Here is a 25,882-nt window from a genome sequence, read left to right as displayed (position 1 = left end):
AGTTTTATTCTGTTACGCTCTACTGTATTTTTTGTGTATACACGAAAATTTAACGGTAACACAAAAATTTCGGTGTGCTTACAACGGTAAATTATTTGGAAGTAAGGACACGGCTTAGCGGCCTAGTGGGGAGAGTCTGCCTGACTGGGGTAGCAAGTTCACATCCCGGTTAATTAGATTTGTTTTTTTTTTCTTTAGTTTTATGTATAATTTTTTTAAGCACCTATATGGTTTAGCCCTTCGTTTTTGGTCCAAAAATGCGTTTTTTATTTTGTTTAATCAAGGCCTTTTAGCTTATGTTATTAACAGTTAAGTGTAATATTCGGTATATATTCGTTGTCTATAGCATAGTTCAAACTTTGTCTATATTAATTCATATTGTAATGACTGTTTGCACCAAAATAAATTAAAAAAAATATTGTGTCAATGTTTCTGAAAAAATGTTTTGCGGCCTCGGTGACCCAACGGTTTGCACTACGGGCGCTGATTAGTACTTGGTTGAATTCCCGGTAGAACCAATATACTGCCATGATCACAACTAACGAATTTGCATTTCGGTAACTTTCGAGATATTGGCTAAAGGTTTTTTTGGTAATAAAAAAAGTTAATTGTACTGATTTCATAATAAAACTGAAAGTAAATAAGATATAAAAAAAAAGCGATAGATGGGGTTGTAGATCTTGTTTCGCTGATCCCAGATAATTATATTAATAACTGTATTTTGCTAAACATGTCGATGCATTAGTATTATGAGGAGGACAGTATAAGAAATGAACTTTACTTAATTTGTTCAGATCTGAGTATTCTGGACAGCACCCCGAAGTGAATTCCGTTGCTCTGGTACTCACTGGTAATAGGTGTGGCTGTGTGGCACATTATTATTTATATCATACTCTCATACACACACGCACGCGCACACACACGCACACGCACACACACACACACACACACACACACACACACACACAAACAACGTTGGTTTGATTGAAAAAACAAATATACGCGATTTAAATTCGGAAAAATAGTTTCATTTCTATTGATTTACTTTAGGCTCCAGCGTTCCACAAAGTACCTAGTCTTATACTTATAGTATTAAACTGCATCCGTGGTCAAACGTGGTAAAATGCCGGACAGCCACGCAGAGGTCCCATGTTCGAGAAATATTTGTACGGCCTACATTTATTTCTCTCGTGAGTTTGGGTGTAATTTGTGGTTGTCTATGTGTGTCCTTGGTCCCCGCGACACAGGGTTTCCCTAGTGCGGGGCTTTGTTGAGTGTGTGCGTTATTATTATTACTATTATTATTATTATTACTTTTGTGGAAGGAGAATTAAACGATTATTATTATCATATGTAGAATTTAGAATTTTATTCATGATAACTTGTTTCTCAAAGACAAATACTTCCCTTCATAATGACATTGAAAAACCAAATTCCAATAGCGTGTGCTAGAAAATTCGCTAAAACATAGTAAATCTCGATTGAATCTGGAACATAAACAGAGAAACTGAAATAAATTCGTGTTTCAAGGTAAAAAATGTAATAATAAAAAAGGCGCATGGGACTTGTCTCAGGGTAACGGGCGCAATGGTAGTACCCATAAGATCTTTGCGATTTAAATTTCTCAATGGCACTGCAACTGTTATGGATAGGCGTGTCGCTTACCACCAGGTGCACGACTTGTTCGTCGCGGCACTTGGTATCATAAATATATAATATGGCCATATTTACAAAATTACAACTTTTCAGGAGAGAAGTCAATAAGAAGAAGTAAATAGGAGGGTTATAAAACTTCACAATAAAAATTTGTTTATTTTTATGACTGTCATATTTTTTTTGGCACTAAATGATGGGACGAAAGGGTCGTGCACTGCCACTGCGCCCGTCCTCCTGAGACATAACTTCAAAAGTCTCAAGTGTCTGTAATTTCACCAGCATTCTTAACCTTCAACACCGAAATGGAGTAATGCTCATATTACTGCTTGGCGGCAGAAATAGGTAAGTTGACAGTACTTCCCTGGACGAACTTATGGGTTATAAAATTTGTTCATGTAATTCGAATTATTTTTACGACTCATGTCAACATCAAAGCGCTTTTACTTTTCACCCATTATCACATGTGGCGATATAATAATACCAAGGATATGATATTTTAATAAAGTAAGAAACGCACAGGATTTCAAAAGAACATTCAAGAAAATGTTCAGAGGTAAAGAACGCTTAGATAATTCACAACCATTATCTGAGCTGTCTTCAAAGCCTGTTGTTGCTGACAGCTTGACAATATCTTAGATACAATCTGCCTATTCTTTGCTACACCACGATAAAAAAACAATCTGTGTAAAAAATATGTACTATTTACGTCTGCGAAAGAAACATCTGCCACGTGTGACTCTAGTTACAGTTATAACGAATATGTCTGAATTTGTATACACATAAGTAGTTTAGTCTCTTTCAAATCTTGAAGTGAAGCCTTAATTTGTGATTAGAATTTGTTTATGACAACACAACACCCAATAATTTTAAACAGTAGGGCTTTCATTAAATTTATTGCATTGAACATTATTGTACGCAATTTCTTTTATATTATTAGCCATAAAATATCGATAAACGATCGTTCATTTTTAGTGTTATGTTAACACCACATGTTTTTATGAATACAATGTTATAAAGAAGGAACGCCATTTGAAATCTGCCATGCTATTCTGTTTGACTGTCCAATTGCAGAATATTGGATGAGTCAAACAAAAGGTGTGGCCCAATGGGAGCTGTAGTTGTGGTTTTAGAATTTTCATTTTGTTTGTACTAAACTTACTTTAAGTTTTTGCTGTTATTAACATACTATGGATAATTTAAGTCCGAAATAAAGAAAATAAATTTATTATATTATTATTATTATTCCTCTTTTTATCGTGTCGATGCTTATTTATTTTAAGGCTTTACTGAGTTAGTGTTGGATGTTGCTATCTTAATTGCATTATATATGGCTACATTGAGATCTTCATTAGTGCAGGTGTTTAGGCACGAGGAGCACGCCAGGAAATTCTGAAAGGACTGTGTGGGAACGCCGAAGTCACTTTGTATTAAATTGGCATTCCTAAATCATCTCTCCAGCAACCTACCTGAGTAGAAAGTCGATTTAGCGTCTTTCATACGGGACAAAGCAGATTGCATCCTGTAGTTGCTCCTGAGGGATGATGCCACCTAGTTAGGTGGTGGGGTTGTTTCCACAACGCGTACTTAGTCGGATGGTCACTCGTAGCCTATGTGGCATTTTGAAAATTATTGCAGCTTTTAGATGTTATATGGTCATCTACCATGAAAAAAACAATTTTGATTCTCTACACAAAGCAAACAATGGACTTTTGATGAACAAAAAAATTGTTTGTCACGGTCACTAACTACTCAAATAAAATGCGTTTGATCAATTATAAGGAATCTTAGCGTCATTTATTGGATAAGTCTTAGCTAACTACATTAGCCCAATGTCAGTCGCCAGATTACCTTATGAATTTGCATGCGACATTATGGCTCAACTCACACTGGCGCAGAGTCGAAGGGTCGCGACGCGTCATGTTTTTCGCCTAAAGCATATTCATACCTATTTTCCCATTATTAAGGTACAAATTTGTGTTATGCAAATATGGAAATGCGCGCGGTTGGTTGAAAACGAGCGGTTTCGCGCGTTACTTGGGCGCAGTGAGGCGTCAGACGCCGACCACACTGTGATCCGGGCGCACTCATGCGAGCGTCGTCGACGACGCCAGGCGTTGTAGTTGAAAAACAGGACGCAACGCGACGATTCGACTCTGCGCCAATGTTAGTTGAGCCTAAGTTGAGCCTAAATGTTGCAGTAGAACTTCTTGTGAAAGAGTTCTTCCAGGGAAGTACTGCCACCTTGACTATTTCAGCCGCCAAGCAGTAATAGTCACATTACTGCGTTCCGGCTTTGAAGGGTGCTGGTAAAATTACAGGCACATGGGACTTGTCAATTTATGTCTGAGGTTGACGGGCGCAGTGGCAGTGCCCCACAGATCTTTGGGAATTAAAGTTCTGAGTGGCGCTGCACCTGATAATCTATAATATAATATAATCGCTTGATATCATAAAAAAAGCGAACCAGGTAATTTTGGAACAAAAACTGGCAGACACCAATCAACTTGCTTGAAGTGTTCCAAGAATTACGACGAATAGAACTATTATACCTGTAGATCTGTTGACTTGAAATTACCTAAATCAATTACTGAGATATAAGAGCGGTACACACAGTGACTTTTAGCAATGCAAGCGCGCGATTGCATCGATACAAACGCGCGATTGTATCGCTACATTTGGGATTTATAGGCGATGGCATCGATGCAATCGCGCGTTCATAGATCGCAGATGTAGCGATACAGTCGCGCGTTTCACGAACGCGTGTTTCCATCGCTGTTCAAAGACGAAATAATCTCATTATGAATACCATTATATGGATCCGAGATACATCTGACTTATTACAATCAAACGGTTGTTTGACAGTCGTTTTTCTTTTTCCTACTCGTGTCTTTTTTACATTCAAGTTTTGATATATTAGCGCAATTAGCTACCTAATTCAAACATCCCATGTGAAAATTGAGTACCGCATAGCGTATTCCTTATACAGGTGTTCTCGTAGGAACGGCTAATTCAATTGTGATACCTTGTTACACATACCCTACCCGTTCAAACCGTCTGCGTAAGCGCCCCGGAGAGAGAACGTAAATGTTTCCTCATTCCTTACTTAAATATTTTAACGATAAACTCGGAATTGTTATGAGGCCATGGACGCCTTGACTAGCGAAGTTGTGTGTGTGATATGGTGATAAAGGCGGAAGTCAGGTTGCAGAGTCATGACCTTCTTCATTAAATAAAAGTAAACTACGTGATAAATGTTAACAATTTAAATTTAAAAATTGTTGCAAAATCAGCACAAGCGCTGCGAATTGCAAAAAAATTGTTTCGAGGGGACAATGGATGCGGTGTCACCAGGTATTTTTTTTAGTTTTATTGGACTAAGTTGATACTTTATGATATTTAGTGCGGGGACCAACAAGTCGTCCGCCTGATGGTGAGCGACTCTTCTAGCAATAAGGATGATTAATCATGGCGCCGCGGTGTTCTGTGCTACTGCGGCGCCGCAAGAGTTACGGCGTCGTACCGCAGCAGCAGCCATGCAAATGTAGCCCATACGGCGTCACCTACTAAAATCGTACATTAGTAGAATTGCGGCATCGATCGCTTGCCGCCGCCGCCGTATCAAGTAACGCCGCCGCCGCCGCCGCCGCCGCCGCGATACGTGTATAAAAGTGTGTATACAAATGCAAGGCCGACTGCAACTGCAACTGCGTTGTTACGGTGCCGTGTGTAATTAGCGTAACAGTAGGATTGGTATAGAATGCTGCCGAAATCACGAAATCAACTTTTTACATCTAAAAGTACGAAACAACCCGAAGTGGTAAGAAGATTTTGAGTCGGTGAGACAGATTTTATAAGCTATCTTTACAAGTATGTCCTATTTTTTAATTTAGATTTTACGTTACGTACAAAAATAACATGCGTTTCTTAGGAACTGTGAGTACGGAGAATCTGATTCCTAAAGGAATAACATGTAGCATGATATCTTCTTGGCAAAGAAAGGTCTGTACCAGAAATGTGCACGTGTGTGCAGCTGTGGCGTCGACGTCAATTATGTCAAAATAGTTTAGATAGGACAATTGACTAACAAATAAATGGACGACGGGTCTAATACAAAAACCACGAAAAAAATGTCCCAAGTCAACCTATTCGAAATTTAAATTGTAATGTCATCGCAGTATCGCGCTGTCAGTAGAACAAATGAAGACTAAAGCGGAGTGTCGCGCTCTGTATACGATTTTAGCGCCTTACAAGTGCGGACACCTTTTAGCGCGGACCCGACGTCCATATAATTGTAAGTCAATGGATAGGACACAACCAAAGATTTTCGAGAGACCCTGGTGCTGATTGAATAAACAGTCGGATCGAGTTTTTAAGTTTCCTGATTAAATTGTGAATGAAACAATTTGTTCCGATCTACGAGTAAATCAGTCAGCCGAAAAAAGCGCGAACGTCGATTTGTTTGAAACAAATTCATGGGATTTAGATCCGAAAGATTTAAAATGAAATTCGGAAAACACCAAAACTTTTACCTTTTTAACCGACTGAAAAAAGGAGGAGGTTCTCAATTCGACTGTATTTTTTGTGTGTATGTTACGCAATAACGATTTTGATTATTCTTTTTTGATGGAAAGAAGGTACCGGCCTCAGTATCCCATTTAAATTTTAAGAAAATATTCCACCTATAAAGATGGCAAACTAGGGAATAAATCCGGTTTCGCAAACTTTCCATTAACAGATTTCTGTAAAACGCATAACGCACACACTCGTAGCCCCGCACTAGGGAAACCCTGTGTCGCGGATGCCATGGACACATAGACACCTCAAATTACACCCAAACTCACGACAGAAATAAATGTACACATATAAATATTTCTCCCGGGCCGGGAATGGAGGCCGTGACCTCTGGGTGGCAGTCCAGCATGGTAACCGTTCGGCCACAGCGGCAGTTACTAAAAAAGTTCTAATTTTAATACCCTATGACGCGATAAACAAGTTGTGCGCCTGGGGGTAAGCGACACGTCTATCCAAAACAGTTGCAGTGCCACTCAGCGCTTTAAATCGCAAAGATCTTATGTGCACTGCCACTGCGCCCGTCACCCTAATATATAAGTTGACAAGTCCCATGTGCCTGTAATTTCACCAGCACCCTTCCAAACCGGTACGCAGTAATGCGCACATTACTGCTTGGCAGTAGAAATAGTTACGGTGGCAGAACTTCCCTGAACGAACTCTTACACAAGGAGTTCTACTGCTTACCTAATTTGCACCAGCGTGTTTCTTAAAACCATTTTTTTTAAATTAACGTGAATTCGTGTAATACTATCCTATACTTACATTGACTTACAATTATATGGACGTCGGGTCCGCGCCAAAAAGTGTCCGCACTTGTAAGGCGCTAAAATCGTATACAGAGCGCGACACTCCGCTTTAGTCTTCATTTGTTCTACTGACAGCGCGATACTGCGATGACATTACAATTTAAATTTCGAATAGGTTGACTTGGGACATTTTTTTCGTGGTTTTTGTATTAGACCCGTCGTCCATTTATTTGTAAGTCAATGTATACTTAGATAGCATTTTATTACGGAAAAGATATAAACAGTGGCTCTAGTCTATTTGAATATCTTAGAGCATTTTTACGATCTCCAAGCGTATTCGATTAAGTGACGCCATTTACAGTCCCAATCAAATTACAAACTCTAAATGATATTAATATAGCAGATGTATTTTAATTACACTTTTACTAAAAAACTTAAGTAAATTTAAAAGTAAATTTGTTATGTCTATAGAAGGACTTGCCACGTTTTATTACAATTTATGGTATTTACATTCGTTGAGTGCTTAATTCATAAAACTGATACCGTGGAAAGATCCGTACGCTCAGTATGCGCAACTTTGAACGCCCCGTAAAGGCATATTCAGATATAAGCTTAGATTTAGTTACTAAAACTATGGATATAAGCGACATTCGCTACATCTGTGGGTAGCGAAAACTACCGCGCGGTATCCTGCCAGGTGTGAAGTTCCGCAGTTAGATTTAAATCAAGATACTGTACCACACCACCCAGGTCGAATCTTTTCACTTGCTTTGCAAAATTGGTTTCGCCAGACGGCGCGGTAGCAGCGGCGAATTCATAACGGTTACTTGACATAATGGAAGGACTCATTTGCGTTTTGTTCACTGACAGCACAGGAATGATTGTTTAGCGGTAACGATTTATTATGAAAAGTAGTAATACCGCATGTACTCACTCGAATTTCGCTACTCACAGCGGTACCGAACATCGCGTACGTACATATATCTGATAAGACCTTAAGGTAAAATTTTCAATAAAATATGTGTGTAGCCTACTTACTGTACTGAACTAAGTTTAGCAAATTGTTAAAAGGAATAAATAAATAAAACAACAAATCCGTTGGAAATATTTTATATTTCAACTGGTGTAATTCCACTATTATAGTATCTATACAAAATTAATCATTTTTACTAGGTACATTTTAGTCTAAGCAATATGTTTTACGCCATGATGTAGGTACATTAAAATTACATTAAATATATTCAAATACTGTTGACATGTTTCATTAATAGTACCATTACATTAGGGCGAAGTAGATTTACATTTACCCAGCTCTTGAAATGTACAACTCTTCGCCGAAAATACATACGACAGTTATAATTATAAAACTCTACCAAACACCTGAAAAGTTAATTCGATAAATAGAAACAGATATGCAGTCTTAAGTAGTGACTACAATCCAGACTTACAAAAGTACATATATTTGGGAAAAGAAGCCTCAGGTACGAATTTCAGATTTTCCAGAAGAGGAATCGAGTTGGAAACTGATGAGGTAATAAGTTAGTTTAGGTTAGGTTATGATTATAATTAACATTATAACAACGTATAATATCTGAATATTATGTACACATATCTTATAAATGCTCGAATATATCGAGAATTGATATTATTTACTTGACACGTAGAGGATTTGTTAATACATAAATATAAACTTGTCGTAAGGTTTGTTTGTATGTGGAGGGGAAGGTGGGGGATGTTTTAAGCTTAGTCCTGTTGTCGGTCGTCTTCCGAAGAGCCAGTAGCTTTTACTTCCTTGGGTACAGAGGACTGGAACAAAGAGTACGTTACGTGAGAAGGTTATTTAAAAATCTCTTACTAGATGTCGCAGGCGGCGACGAATACCGAAAAATAAGTACAAAGGTCTTTATAGAATTTCGACGACTCGGTAACTGGACCCGTGGCTCAGTTAGTTAGAGCAATGCTACGGTGCAGCATGGACGTGAGTTCAAATCCCACCGGGTCGACGAAAAAATTTTTCTGTGTCAGCATCTTATCTTTTCCTTGATTTATTTTGTATCCTGTGTATACTGCCCTCCTTGTTATAACTAATACATTTCCAATTTGGTAACTTTCGAGATAATAGTACCCTTTACACATTCACTCTATCGCGCGTGATCAGGAGCGTACAGGATTGCGCGCGAGAAAGTCTGCACGCGCAATCGTGTGCAATTACCTGTTTGAATTATTTTAAGTTAACGTTCTTATGCCATATATGTTCAACGTTCATGTCAGTCGAGTCGTGGGTGCAGGCCACCACAGAATGGATCTCCAAAGATAGAAAACGACCATGCGGCAGGCCAAACCGTAGATGGAGAAACGAGCTAGATGCGCACCTAAAGGACTCAGTGGCGCAAAACAGAGAGGTGTGGAGAGAGGGGAGGGAGGCCTTTGCTCAGCAGTGGGACAGTATAGACTCATAAAAAAAATCTTATGCGCGCGATTGCTCTTGCGAGTGTTCGTTTTTGTTACAACGGAAAGAGCGTCCGTGTAAAGAATAATGCGCAGGATAGACCGCGTGAAACTGGCGCATGTTGGAGTGCGCAATTGCGCGCGCGACTAATGAGCGCAATCTCGCAATCTTTCCCTTTTTCTTCCAACGTCTTTACACGCGCGCTCAATTTCACGATTGCTTTATCACGCGCGATAGAGTGTCTGTGTAAAGCCCGTTATTGGCACCTACATTTTTTTTCTACGAAAAATGTCAATTGCCTTAATTTTGCTAAACAATAACATTGAATTTTTTAAATGTAAAAAAGTCGCTTATGGGGGCATCTAGATCTCGATTCGCTGATTCCAGATTGTTGATAACTCAATTTCGCTTAAAATGTCGATTACGCTAGTTATGATAAGAAAGGCAATATAATTCTAAAATCCTCCAAAAATTAAATATAAAGCACCTCTTCATACAGTACACCTAGACATGAACACAAACAATATAGGAAATAGTTAAAAATAATACAGTAGCATCTCAATATCTATGCCCAATGACAACAGTGCTCAACATGCAAAAGTTCTTAAACGGATTTAATTATTATTATACAAAAAAAAAATATTTTTTTAAATAAATTTCTCCCTATATGTTTATAAAAGAAATTTTGAAATATAATAATACCACAAGACTACATGCATGTGTCACGCGAGTCATAGAATGCCTTAGTTGGCACACATTTAGTGGAACAATTTGTTTGTTATTTGTTTAGTATGTAACGTTTGAGTTTATCTGATAAATAAATAAATAAATAAGCTCTATGTATTTGTACGGACGACTGCCGTGAATTACTCGACATATTTTTTTTATTAAAAAACGTTAGGAGACAGCGGTGCTGCTGCAGCAGTTGATTTATCGATGTTATTATAATTTTGCTAGATGTCACGACTATGTACGTGTTAACAATGTCACTTTTTAAATTTCAAATAACGTAAGCATTCCATTTCATTTAATATTTTTTTAATTTATTTTACGACTTTGATTGAAATCCTTCAGTCGAAATTAATTTAAGTCTTACCTTTTAGAAATATTCTATTATGTCCAAGTTCATGAAATGGTTACGTCTTATCGATCTCATTTTAATAATTAGGTTTTATTGCCTCCGCAACGTGGTCGCTCAGAATTATATATTGCGTATTGCGTCATGGTTGACATTAAAATGTGATAACAAATAGCACTTTGAGATGGGAGATTTCAATTTTTCATTTCACTAACAACGTGTAGGGTCGGTTGATTAATGCACCGCATCGTGTTACTTCACAAGGAGATAGCTGAAAACCAGTGCATTTCACAACAGAGCATACGACCCTTTTCATTAATTTGCACAAATTTTTTCGCCTTTGTTTTCACTGTCAATTTTAAATTTTCTTTTGTGTCTCGTTCCTCTTTTAATTGTTTTACATTTTTGTGTGTTTGTGCGAAAACATTAAACGTTTTGTCTATCTATCTATTTAAAAATAAATATCCTACCTCGAATGGCATTAGGAACATGTTGTTGTCAGAACGGCGGCCAAATCGCAGACGCATTGAGGGGGCGCGCACAGCTCGGTCTTGCTCCTGCAAAATTAACTATTCTTAGCTTTCGGAATTGGGCAAAAAATATAATGATTATGAAAAGATACCTTAAAACTACTAAGTTATATCTAACTGAATAGTAAAAGCTTAACTTCCTACAGGAGGATCCCCAACTGGTAAGATAGAATGTTGGATATCTCTCTCTGAAATCAATTCAGAAACACAGAGATCGGAGAAGAACGAATCTTATCGACATAGCCAAGGTATCAGCAAAAAGTGGAAATAGGCAGACCATATATGCCGTAGACGAGACCACAAGTGCATGAGTGGAGACCCAGAGAAGGGTACAGGAACTTACCCAACAAGCACATAAGCTGCTTAAATTACTTTTGTAAAAAGTTATATATTAGCTGTTTAAGGGATTTACTATATATAGTACTTAAGTTCTTTAGTAGCGTATTCAAAAGCAATTATACAGGCAAGTCGTACAATAGCCGTACAACGCCAAAATTAATCCTAAGAGACATAGAAGGACTAGTATATATTGTATGGGCATTTGATGTAAAGCAAAGTTATAAGAACTTTTTATAACCCCTTGAGGTCTTGGAAAGAATTTTTGAAGTTAGAAGTATTTGAATGGAGTTATTAGCTTCGCTTAAAACGTTTTAGGTGGTATATTGTATAATTCTAAAGCCTTGAGCTGTTAAATATATTTTTTTATTACAGCCTTTGGAACGATATATCTACAGCAGAGAAATATATTTCTATTGTAGCGCTTGGGCCGTTATATTGGAGAATTCTACATCAACTTTACGGTACCTAGCTTGATAAGGTGAGACAAACAACAACAAATTTTTGGCTGTATAAGACATACAGCCAAAAGCGTACAATAGCGCGTCAATACCACAATTGTACAACCGAAAGATTAAACATCATTAAATTCACCAAATTCTCGAGAAGCTGTATTGAAATTACTTCTAATGATAGATCACAACGACACAAAAGTACTTATGCAATGGTTTTAAAAATAGCCAAAAATGTTATAATACATACAGCCATCAAACACTATACACACACTAATAGATACACACACTTACTAACACTCAATTCATTTTAGCCATGTTTAAAGTACCTCATTTTAATCTTAAATAACACCATGTAACACGATTTTTGTTTCTGGGTTATCAATATCATACTCTAATTGGTTCTAACATAAAAACATGAAAAAACTTTATTTCCCTGTAAAAACTATGCTTATGCGATCAGTTACGTCAAAAATGTTTATTGCTCCGTTGGAAAACTGTTGTCGTGTGTATTATTCGACTACAATCGAGATCTATTGCCGATAGAGTTGGAGAGGATGTGGGTCATTATTTTCCTGTATCGAATGGAGCAATTAACATTTTTGAGGTAACGTCACTTATGCCATTCTTCCATGAGGGGTGCGATATTTCAAATCAATAGTATATTTCAACCTAAATTCTACAAATTGATGACATGTAAATAATAGAAATAAAATCGTTTATTTATTTCAACACATTAGAAGTAAAAACAAGTTCCCCACAATATTTAGTAACAACAATAGTGGTGTGAGATAAAAAGTTCAGCATAATGGCGGAGTGTTTTTCAGCGCCGTCGGCGCTAATATGCTGCTATAGCCTGCCCTGTTCATAAAAAGAAGAAGAACTAACAATAATAAATATCACTATGTAGCTAAGTAAATAGACAGCTATATAAATACCAATGTGACAGCCATTCACAGCTATTATTTTCTACATACTTGCTGTTCAATTATACAAAAATGAATACTGTCTAGCCAAACACAACGTATTTGAATATTTGTTATGTAGTATAATCTTTAATATTTTGTTTAAATTCGATATATAGTATATTCAGTAAAGTATCTTTGAATTACGGCCTTCTGACAGAAGTATTTAATTACTTTATAGGTTGACCCCAACCTCAGTTTGTAGCAAATGCCAAATGTACCTCGAACAAATACTTTTTGGTGAAATTGGTATTATTTTTCAATATTTGAACATCATACCATATTTAAAGAAGACTATGACGAATATTTGAAACTATTGAATGAATGAGTGAATGATAAAATTTATTTTATTTATTAAATTTGTTTACAAAAAGATACATAATATTAATACTTATTAATCTAAACATGGCGGCATAACAAAAACCTGAGTACGTTTATCCGTGCACCGCAAAAGAATGAATGAAATATTCTTTATTGCACATAAAATACAGTGTTGACAGAAAACAGTAACTTAAGTATAAAAATAGTAAGTTAATGTACAACAGGCGGCCTTACTGCCATGTAGCAATTTCTTCCAGGCAACCTTAGGATACAAATTTGGGACTATTTTTATACATTTTCACTCTTATACACAATAATAATCCTAAGTCAAGCTATATAAAATGTCATTTTATTAACTGCAAATTTGAATAACGTAAGGAAAGAAGGAAGTGTTTTAATCCTGCCGTCTTTACGTGTGACCAATTTTTCTATTATTCTACACCTTTCCAATACTGTAGAAATTTGTATCATTAGTGCTAATAATCCCAATGACAAGGTTGCCCTCGTCAGGTTGTTAACGCAATAGGTGATTTGTCGTAAAATCGGTCGCCGTAAAACTGGGTAGTGGCTTGTTAGTGCGTATAACCGGATTACGTCGGTTTATACCACCTCGATTTATAGCCTGATCGATACTAGTCATCTGCAGGACTTTAAAAGACATAATATAACGTAGGTTCTAGAAGGAGCAAGTCTATTTTGTTGCAACAAAAGGGATTCTACAACGACTGGAGAATTCGAGATAGCGATACGCTAACAAGATAACCTTAAACTTTAGGGTAACGGTTACAAGAGAACGTCTAATTACCTCTACTAAGATGATCATTTTGAATGTAAATTTTCTCTTTTACAACAGCATCGTTACTTTTCTACATTAATTAACGTTTCGCGTACACCGGCTTGTTTTTTCTATAAAAAACAAGTGCGTATTTGACTTCCATTTCACCTGATGGAAAATGACATTGAGGTTGACAATGGAGCATGTACACTTAAATAATATCTACTCACTCTCGCCTTGAAAAGGCCCAATTCATAGCGTTCGGGGGATAAGTCTAAAGGCAAAGAATTCCACCGCACAGCCGTTCGTTATATAAACGCGGAAGCCCAACTTCGTTCGAATCTTCGAAATATCAACAATGATAAGGCAATGAGGGAAGGCGGAATTAAATAGTTCAATTCTATCGCATACTCTCCGTGATATATGTGATCACGGCTCTGCAGCTTCACCTCTACTAATTCCGAGTCATCTATAAGTCTCTTGACATGCTATTCAACTGAATTCAAAATGGTCAGTTGGTATTTAACGGAACTATCCCATAGATGGCAGCAGTACTTTATGCACGACTGGACTTGTGCTTGGTGCAGTTGAAGCAACACGGCACAACTAAGCATGGCAAGTTAAAAGTGACGATTACTTTTTCGGTTAAGAGAGTCACTACACTTATCAAATAATTAATAGAAATAGAAACCATTTATTGCAACGGCACAATATAAAAAAAGTAATATAGACAAAAACATAAATAACACAAAAAAACAACGTAGCTAACATTTACACAACAAATTTTACTATATAATTTAATACTATATTGTCATGTGTGCGGCTGTGGCGTATGCAAAAGGATCTCATTCAGCTAAAACCACAGCCGAGAACAGGCTGTAACGCTAGTTTTAAATGGACCCTAGCGAGTTAGTAACACGTCACGTTAGAGCCCGTCAAGCATGACACTTTGTACTTTGGACCGTTCTTATTGTAAACGGCATAGATTGGATTTAAATGTGAAATGTCAAGCTTGACGTGTGCGTCGTGAAATGAAATATAATACTATGTAAATAGTTAAGTTAAATAGTTAACTTAAGGTTTACGTGTAGGTATAGGTATTTCGTGTCATTACAGTGTGTACTATTATATTGAATAAATACATAATCCTTGCAATATATACATATAATTATATGTAACAAGTGTGTATAGTGTAAAAGCAAATAGTTTTAATTTCCATTATTATTTATTTTTATTAATTACATTTACGTACAATACAAAATTAAAATTCAAAATCAAATTTTCGACACGGAATCGCATTAATCCGGTCAGAAAAAGCTTCTGTGCGATAATAGCGAAAAAGAACGCAAACGCACGTGTTTTTCGTTTTTGTTATATGTAGGTTTATAAAGATGTTTCTAACCAGCTTCATGCGATTCCTTGTCGATAAATGTAGTGACTTCCTAAATGTCCAACCAATTAGTTGTCAAAAGTGACTAACAACTTCAGACAGAGTACAATATTGTCCAATTTTTTTGTTGAAAGTTCGGAAATTATGATTTTTTAACGGTGACATCCGATTAGTTTTAATTCGGCCGGAAAACACGGCAAGGATATATAGAACATGTGCCAAGACTTTTAAACTGTGTTTCTAAACCTAACGTATTGGTCTAGCAAGACGGACTATAAATTGCTGAACATCCTCTCATAAGAGGCGACTCTTACATATACTTTCGTTCTTCTTTTTCTTGCAGCGCCGATGTTTTTTTTTATTTTAGGACTATATTGAACTTGACTGCGCTATTCGTGGTGGCCGCATCTTTTTTATTATTTTTTTATGATACCAAATGACGGGACGAATAAGCCGTACGCCTGGTGGTAAGCGACACGCCGGTCCATAGCAGTTGCACAGTTGCAGTGCCACTCAAAGCTTTAAATCGCAAAAAATCTGAGGGGCACTGCTCCCGCCATAACTTGACAAGTCCCATGTGCCTGTAATTTCACCAGCACCCTTGCCATTCAAAGCCAGAACGCATGAGCACATTACTCAAGCAGTAATAAGTAAGATCTCAGTCATTACTTCCCCTTAAGTAGCAGTAGAGCTCCTTGTGAAAGAGTTCATCCAGGGAAGTACCTATTACAGGGGAGTTATCCATTTCTGCCGCCAAGCAGTAATGTAAGCATTACTGCGTTCCGGTTTTAAAGGGTAAGTGTGCTGGTGAAATTACCGGCACATGGGACTTTTCATCTTATGTCTCAGGGTGATGGGCGCAGAGGCAGTGCACTTCAGAACTTTGTGATTTAAAACTCTGAGTGGTACTGCAACTGTTATGGACCGGCGTGTCGTTTGTCAGGCGCACGACTTGTTCGTCTTGTCATTAAATATCATAAAAGAAAATCTCTTTCACAAGGAGATCTTCTCCTGTATTAGGGCACAAGAGGTACACGAGCAAGTGCTGCATGGACTGTGTTGAGGCACCACAGTCACATAGGGTTAGACTAACATCCCTGAACACCGACTTACTTACTTTCATTATAAATGAAAATATTTTTTGTATGAGTAAAATTAAAAAATTACTCTGCTCAACTGGAAGAAACAAAAAAAAATAAAGAAGTAATGGACACTTCAGCCCCGAACGGGTTTTAATTAAATGAAGACTGTTAATTTAACTTTTTTCAAGTGTTAACTTTATTTTTTGTCTCAACGCAAATCGTAGGTTTTATTCGACCACTAGATAGGCAAAAGGAAGAGTAATGGTTTTAAGAGATTATAGTACTTTTTTAGACTTGTCTCGTAGCTCTTAAATATTACCCGGAAGATTTAAACAATTGACATATCACTGTAATCATTTCGACATTTTTAGCAATCATATTTGAAGAATTAATTAGACGCCATAGCGTTACAAATTAATATTTGTGCATAAATCGCACCCTTGATATAATAAAACCATACGTAATCATACACACCAACATTTTTTTACCACACGAAAGTCATACAAATTATACGAACTACACCAAGATGGCGGTACTACGGTAAAAAAGCTCTACAACAAACGCATAGAACTATTCGTGAGGTCGGTTCGTTCCGTGGCTTAGTTTGCATAGCGTTTGTTTAGCGTTAGCGTTAAGTGTTCGATTTCTTAATAAATTATGAAAAACTAGTGGAGTAATTTCACTAACAATATTCATTACCTGACATTCAATAAAACTTAATTACATGAAACAAATTATTTATATGTGCAATTTTTATAACTCTCATAATTAAGCTTAAAAAAGTTATCCAATAATTTCGTTCATAAAATCTTTAAATTACTGTTCTGAAATTTTACACATGTGACCTTATTACACCAAAGGTGAGAAATCTTCACTATGATTAGCGTATATGATTCGTCTTCAGCGTTAACGAACGCGCTAAAGTCCACGTCTAGCAGTGGACTATGTTAGGTTAATGTGTAAGTGAAGCTTGAATTACGGCAAAATCGGCAATTTCACAAATAATTTCCTACAAACTAAACTGAAATAAATACACAATATTATTATCTACGTGCTGATACCATTTAACGTCGAATTTCTCAACGGACAGCTGAATTCATCTTAAATTCGATAAAACGAATACTTCCACAAACGATTTTCGATAAAGTAATTGTAATAAGATGATCACATTGAATTTCACTTCAAAGATAAGTTCCAATGTCTCCGAAATTATCGGTTGATAAGGTCAAAGTAGATTTGTATTTTTATTTATTGGCTCAATAAAAAAAAAGGACGGACATGATATTAAATGGGTTTTTTACATAGGGCATCTTTTATTTGCAATAAAAGTACCTATTTTCTATCCTATAATCTTGAAATTTATTACATGCTGTTTCTTTATTACACAACGACTTCGAGAAAGGTTCCAAGTTCGATTGATGTTCCCTTCACATTTTACGTTTATTATGTTGAACATTGTCACTGTTTACCGTCCAAGGGTGAGTGGTAATTTAATACAGAAACATGTTTGTGAAGGGTTCTACAGAAACGCTAAATTGAGTCCGGTCTAAAATTTTATTGCTAAATATTTACCTCCTGAGGGAAAACATGTGGCACAGCTTGTTCGTCGGATCGGCGGCCGAAGCGCAGGCGCAGCGGCGTGCGGATGATGCGTGGTGACTCGATCTCCTCTCCGCTTTCCAACTACAACAAATCACGCAGTTACTCTTTGTAGATGTAACGTATTTAACCGACTTCAAAAAAAGGAGGAGGTTCTCAACTCGACCGCTATTTTTCAACCGATTTTGTGCCGGCGGCATTTGTGAACCGATTTTGAAGATTCTTTTTTTGTTAGAAAGAGAGTACCTCCGTAGTGGTTTTATTTAAATTTGAAGAAAATATTCCACCTCTAAGGGTAGCAAACTAGGGGATGAATGACTTTTGAGGTCGGTTTTTTAGTACTCCGTACTGAGATTATGTTTTCCATAGCAAACCAGAGGATGCATTCATCATCAACTCATTTATACGTCCCACTGCTGGGCAAGGGCCTTCTCTCAGGCAAGGGTTGTGAACCTTCACCGATAAGCTCATAGAAAATTTCAAATTAAATTTCGCACATGATTCGAACGCACGGCCTTTGCTTGAGAGGCGGTAGGTTTAACCATTAGGCTACCACGGCATTTTAGAGGAGGATAGCCTTTGTCAATTTGTCAGTTTATGATACCAGTACAATAAAGGTATCAAGTATTATAACGTATTTGTCAATTTTTATTTTGTGCACCAGTGTCAATGTCACTTAAAATTGATTACCTCTTGCGGGAAAACATGAGGCACGGCGTGCTCTTCAGAGCGGCGGCCGAAGCGCAGGCGGACTGGGGTACGAATGTCGCGAAGGGACATGAGCTCTTCCATCTCATCCAGCTGTAAATTTATAACTTCGTGAGTCAAAAGAATAGGTTAAACAAGTACGTGCCCGATAAGAGCACTTCGCAATACCGGCATGAATACTCAAGATGCCCTGCCCCAAGGTCCGAGTAACCGAGATGTTTTGGGAAGTGGCAATGTTTATCCCAATCAAGAGAATAGGTGGACGGAACGCTTTAATAAAAGTCTATAGACAGCTTATCTCGAATTTTATCCAGCTTTTCTTCTCAGTATATCTATATACATATTATGTCCGTACTTGTATGCTTTTATCAATTTCCCCGAATTTTGTCTGCCATCAAATTCCAGATGGCTAGATAGGTCCACAATGAAAACAACTAAACAATAACAATTGATTAGCTTCATTGCTGCTAAACAAAACCATCAACTGTAGTTTTTCTTACCTGACGTCTTTGAAACTACATTCGAATAGACGAAGCCGTGTGCGCTATGTATGTATACGTAGAAACAATTATAAAGGTTTTGTAAAAAATACAAATATAAGATGTAGGTATATTTTTATAAATGTAGGCCAACAACAGTCAAATATGTGATTCATTTCTTCAGTCATTTGATATTTCATTCATTTTTATAATTTTCTATAAAGAAAATACAAAGTTTTTAGAAGTCTTCTTTCTGTTCTTTATACATATTATTTTCCATTCAGAATATAAAAATACGGTACCTACATAATCAAGTACACCCAGACATACAATACAAAGAAACTTCAAATAAAATTACAAAAAAATGTAAATCAAAATATGTATATTTTAAAACGTTGTTTTCAGGAAAACGGCGTAAACATCGCAATCACGCAAAAGCTGTAAACACGAATGTAGGGCAACATTATCCACTCGAAGAGCATTATCATACATTAACCACTCCTCAAATTTGTGTACTGTGGCTGCTTTATAAAGGACCTTAGGAAGGAAAGGCTGTGAGACACGGAAGGAAAATTTATAGGTATATTACAGAAACCTTGGCAGTTTCGCGTTTGTTTCTTTTTTGAATAAATTGTATAATTGAATGGTGATCCTTTAAATTAAGATACTGTAATAATATAGATTTTTTCACATTTGGTCGGTTTAATCCCCAGATGAGGCAAGCGACTTTTAAAATTATTTCAATGCAGTATTACTTAGTTTTAAAAATGACACCATAAAGTAATATATCATATGTACTAGATAAATAATAAAATAGTATATGAGAAATTATTAAGTAATTTCTCTCTGTGTCCCATAGCCGTGGGAAACCAAATCTAGAAGCATATTTACTCGAAATATAATACCTACTTGTAAACGATAATTTGCCTATTCTTTGAATGTTGGGAAGTTTAAGCTGTGTGAAGTGATAGTTTAAGTTAATATTTAAAGTACATCTGTCAGAGATCTATATAAAATTGATAAAGATAATGAATATCACGAGGAAAAGCTACCACTCTCACCGCACCGTAAGGTATTATATGTCATTTCGGTTTTACAAAAAGCGTTTTTAACCAAGCTAACTAAATTGATCAGCTATGTAATATATGTAAAATATTCATATATGTAATGGTATTCAAATCTGCGAATAGCCAAACGGTCAAAATGGTTACCACTGAGTATTGACTTTTGCGATATTAATGCCTTTTTTTTTGTAAAACCAAGTGACGGAATGAACAAGTCGCGCGCCAGGTAGTAAGCGACACGCCTGTCCTCCATAAAAGTCGCAGTGTCACTCAGAGACATAAGTTGACAAGTCACATGTGCCTGTACTTTCACCAGCACCCACACAGCACTCTTACCCTTCTAAAGAGGAACGCAGTGATGCTCACATTACTGCTTGGCGGCAGAAATAGGTAAGGTGGCAGTACGTCTCTAGACGAACTCTTTCATAAGGAAAAAATCTACTGCTACTAAAATCATTAATATCCTAAGTGCGTAGCTGGCCAAGACCTATGCCTGGAACTGCGCTGGTCCTCCTAGCTTTTAGTCTCGAATTCATCTTTGCTACAGCAAAAAGAGCTAAAGAGGTATCACCCTAGGCAGGGTCAGACATGTAACTATACCAGCCTATAAATCACATTCATACCAATGCAAGGATACTTTTGGTTTTATTTTTTCTAACTTAATTTTGAATTAAGTTTAAAACCGAAAACAAAGATAGACAACAAGCACACAAGTAATCCGCGAATATAGTAGCAGCCCCTTAAAGCTCTCAGTGGCTCTGCAACTGTTATGGACAGGCTCGCTTATCATCAACAATAGGTACGCTGATTCGTTATGTAGCTCGGTAGGGAGAGCGGTTAATCCCGGTTTTCTAAACAGGCGCTGCTGGTTCGAATCCAGTCAACCAGCAGAATATCATACCAGTAAAAATATCATAGTATTCAATAAAAATAAAATATTAATTTTAAATTGTTTAGGAATTAGTATTTTTCATTTGATTATTTATAACTAGTCTTTTTCTCTTTTTTTTGTTTTTATTTTTAACCGTATGAACTGAAGGTAGAAGCCTGGTGACCTGAATCGTAGGGTATCCTAGTACAGGCTCCAGCTACTACCAATTAATTTATACAAATCATAAAATCCCTTATTCAGTTATGATTTTGTTGCGGAAAAAAAATTATTATTATTATATAAGGAATAAACATCCCATTTATATATTCCGTGTATATATGTATTAAAAAGTTTATACAGGTGTTTATATCTGCCATAAATATGCATATGATCATCATTTATAATTAATATTCACGTTTAATTAAATTTATTGTACAATGAATTAGTCCCGCAGACTTTCTTTCTACACCACGGCTAGGGTTGACTGGAAGGGATCTCTGCTAGAGATAAGCTCATCTTCGTACATTATGTGTCTTTTCTCTTTCATATAAAACGCAAGTTTTATTGCAATATTTATATAATTCGCACCCAACTGGCATATCGAAACCGTACTTTCTGAAACACGTATCTTATGAAGACTGATTATTCAAGAGACGGCAAAACTTTGTATTTATTTTAAATTTCTTCTTAATTTGGATGCATTTCTTTAGGAATAGATAAAAACCAGTATGTGAATATGAAGGAAATGTAAAATCAGTCTGCAAAATTTGTATATACAATCATTGACTTACAATTATATGGACGTCGGGTCCGCGCTAAAAAGTGTCCGCACTTGTAAGGCGCTAAAATCGTATACAGAGCGCCAAACTCCGCTTTAGTCTTCATTTGTTCTACTGACAGCGCGATACTGCGATGACATTACAATTTAAATTTCGAATAGGTTGACTTGAGACATTTTTTTCGTGGTTTTGTATTAGACCCGTCGTCCATTAATTTGTAAGTCAATTTATACAATGCATTTTTTGCATTACCGTTACTTTGTGATTTAAGTAAGGCGACAATATCCTACCCAGTAAAACATTATAACGTACACACATTGCTTGTGAATATGCAATTCAGGAATTAAAGTTCTTCTTTATCTAGTTACGAATTCCTTAAGTTCAATCATGTATTCAAATGAAATTAACTTCCGAATTGGAATGAGTCTCTTCGTCAAAGAAGCTTTATGGCTGAGATCAATTCTCGCCAAATACTACTGCTATTAATAATACTGCATGGGATTCAATCGATTCACGATTAGAATTGTAATTCTTCGAAAACTTTCGTTAATATGTGTCAATTGAACTTTGTTTAAAAACTGTGCCAATTTACCTAGTTTATCAAAAAGTCTTTTGTTAGAATATCACAAAATTTCCTCTACAACTGTGCTAATCTAAAATATCTTTAAATTACTTAATATTTTAATCTTCTTGACAATAATGTTTGATGATGTGATTCATGAAAAATATAAATGTTTCCCTGTCGCTGTGTCTACTGCGTTACCAGTAGACTCTTTTATTTTTTAAATTTAGTGAAGCAAACTGCTCTTTAGCTCCGATATTTATCGAGTCAACAGATTATGTAACGAAGATTATTCAAATTGGTACATTTTGGTGCCTATTTAATAAATTACAATGAAATGAAATAAATTATAAATAATTGTAATAAATTTTTACTGTTTGTTATAATGAATCGTCGGATCCTTCGCCATATGAATGGGAATCATCACTGGAATCCTCATTAACATTAATTATTAATTCTTGAGTACACAAATTTTTTGGAACCCGCTCACAGTCACGATTAAAACTTCTTCATAACTAAAATCGATTGTTATAAAAAATCGAAACGCATTAGGACATCACTGATTGACTAGAATTCGATCTATCAAAAGTTAAATAAGTGGTTGGACGGAGTCGTGTATAACGTGCATACATTTTTTGTATTAAAATTTTTAATTCACGAATGTTTTAAACCTTTTGAATACGAGTCACAACGAGAACAAGAATTTTATTATTATAATAAATTTGTTCTTTGTGTTATATACATCATTATTATTATACATTTTTCATGAAAAACAATGTATTCTTGTTAACATAAAATACATTTTCATAAATTTACCCGTACGCTGTTGTGAAAATGTTAATTTCTTTGTACTTATCGGTTAAAGACGCTCTGGAGCCCTGTTTGTAAATTGCGTAACAACACGCTCTGGGATACTAATTCGTGTTTGAACATCTTTTCGTGATGTTAGATGATGTAGACCTTTAGTAGCAACAGAGCTCTTTGTGAAAGAGTTCGTTTAAGGAACAATCAACTACCACCTTCCCTATTTCTTCCGGTTCTGAAGGGTAAGGGTGCTAGTGAAATTACAGGCACTTGGGACTTATAAATTTTTGTCTCAAGGTGACGGGAACAGTGGCAGTTTGAGTTAAAGTTTTGCGATTTAAACAATAACCCCTTTAACACACTTAATAGGCAGATTAATAGAGGATTCACTTATGTTCAGACCCAAAACATCCACTCTCTGCGTAGTGATACATATTCTTTGGTGCTACTATACTTTATAAATACTTACTGGGGCTTGTGGTGGCATGTCGGGGTCGGAACGACGGCCGAAGCGCAGGCGCCGCGAGGGCGAGCGCACGGACTTGCGCGCGAGAGCGTGCCCGCCCAGCGCGTCGTGCTGAGCCAGTAACGCGTACAGCCCGCCGAGCGCGTCCCACCCGCCTCGATTGTCTGAAGCCGCTGGTGATGCTGGAGCAAATAAAACATGTTACACGAAAATATTCTTATCGCTTACAATAGAGGTAACGAAAACTTTTTAGGAATTTATATTTTAAAGAAGGCGAACAAGTGCGGTACACTAAGTTTTAATACTCTTGGAGACCTGTTGAATAAACGACTGACCTTTGGGTGAAACGGGTAAATCAAGTACAATATGATACACTTCAGGTTTAAGAACGTAAATTACAGAGAAATACTGTCGAATCCTTTTTTTCGAATATTTTTTAGAAAAGGCTTATTACGTTTAAAGTACATTATTGCAGAGGACAATCGCAGCGAGGTCTTGTGTTATACGAGTCATGCAATCCCCGTTCCCGCCGAGGTATACATAGCGCTTTTCTCAAACAATGCGAGGAAATAATAAATGACTAAATAATGAAAGACAGTGTATAATATAAAAAGTAAAAGATATTTAGTACGTACAGCTAATCATAAATCTGATAAATGTTATACAACTTTTCCAATTGAAGCCTAGTTGATTATGAAGAATCAATGTAATATCGTCTCGTAAGTTTTATTGGCATAAACCTCAGAGGACCCATGAGTTTCAGTGTAGTAATGACCTTAACAAAAGTTGAATGCTTGTTATAAGTTCGCCAATTCTGCAATTATTGACTATAGATACTTAGAACTCTGGATTTAGTAATTATTGTGATTGTATAGAATTTTAATATGAAGAGTCTTTGCACCAATGTAGTTTCAAAATCTTTTTAGTTACATATTTTTTAATTTCAATGTAATAATTTCACATTTCCTTTGTTCTTTCTATCACAATTGTTTTCATTTGCCAGTACATGTATTCCACGATTTGTATTATAATTATTAATAAAAAAAATCCTTCGATTCAAACGAACGCCTTCCAGCACTTAGTGCCAGAAGCTATGCCAACGGAATGAACTAGCGAAATATGAAAATAAAATATTCATATATCATATTCATATCGACTAAACGTCGCTCAGCGAACTATGGAAAGGTATCTCGTTAAGGAACAAAGTCCGGAACGAAGTTATCATTTATATATATTATATATACATATATATATATAAGACTAAAATTGTGGACGTTATCCAGAAATGTAGCAAGCTGAAGTGGCAGTGCGCTGGCCATATCTGTCGCAGAACCGATGAGCGATGGAGTAGATTGGTTCTCGAGTGGAGACAATGTCTCAGTAAACGTAACGTAGGACGTCCCCCTGCAAGGTGGACCAACGATCTGAAGAAGGTCGCGGGTAGTGGTTGGATGCGGATAACGGGTGATCGGGCACTATGGCGTACACTTGGGGAGGCTTATGTCCAGCAGTGGATTGCAATAGGCTGATTGATTGATTGATGATGATATCTTCAAAAAATTATATCTAAGGCACATATCACAAAAAACGGCGAAACTGTTGACACGGTTTTCCTCCGATTTTCTCTGACAATACCCATTTCCTAGGGGCCGTAATAGATTGAAAAGACTTCCCAAATTCCTTCCTTCCTTGAAAATCATAATAAAAATATAATTATGTAATTCCATTGTATTTTCAAGTTTGCGATCACTTTCACGAGAGCCATTATGTCGTTCAGTGAGACTCTTTATCGTAGAACATTTTTCTGTTGAATTTAAACTTCAACAAATGATCTTTTGTTTGAAGCTTAAGAATTTTCAAAGCCTATTATTCATTGGAATAAGTTAGTATTACAATTCGTATTAAAGGTTAATCTGCTTCAACAATTTTTAATTTTTAAAACCTGTATAGAACGTGCTGTTATATAAATAAACTCTTGTTCACCAAATATACAGGGTTATTTGTAAAACACTAACAACCCCTTAGGACTATACTACTAACATCATAAACAACAACTTTTTTACATGATTTTAATAGTTCATGAGATTTTACTTTCGCACGAAAATAAAAAATATTTAATAGTTAGTTACAATTATTAATACAAAGATCGAGCACTCAGAAAAAAATTCCTTCGCTCCGGCCGGATTCGAACCGACGTC

General features: G+C 36.3%; 1 protein-coding gene across 1 annotated transcript in view; it reads right to left on the bottom strand.

Moving 5' to 3' along the window:
• Nucleotides 1-8,207: 8,207 nt before the first annotated feature.
• Nucleotides 8,208-25,882, bottom strand: part of LOC113231871 (short neuropeptide F) — a 112,188-nt gene continuing 94,513 nt past the window's right edge. The window contains exons 3-7 of the mRNA XM_026466408.1: nt 23,688-23,866; nt 18,642-18,752; nt 17,925-18,035; nt 10,972-11,058; nt 8,208-8,780 (exon numbers count right to left, since the gene is read on the bottom strand). Coding sequence (XP_026322193.1) covers nt 8,718-8,780; nt 10,972-11,058; nt 17,925-18,035; nt 18,642-18,752; nt 23,688-23,866 — 551 coding nt within the window. The 3' untranslated portion in view covers nt 8,208-8,717. The remainder of the gene's footprint in view (nt 8,781-10,971; nt 11,059-17,924; nt 18,036-18,641; nt 18,753-23,687; nt 23,867-25,882) is intronic.

This window comes from Hyposmocoma kahamanoa, unplaced genomic scaffold (assembly GCF_003589595.1).
Source record: "Hyposmocoma kahamanoa isolate Upper Pololo Valley unplaced genomic scaffold, ASM358959v1 66, whole genome shotgun sequence".
Lineage (NCBI taxonomy): Eukaryota > Metazoa > Arthropoda > Insecta > Lepidoptera > Cosmopterigidae > Hyposmocoma > Hyposmocoma kahamanoa.
The sequence above is the reverse complement of the archived record's forward strand: the minus strand, read 5'-3'. Positions and strand labels throughout refer to the sequence as shown.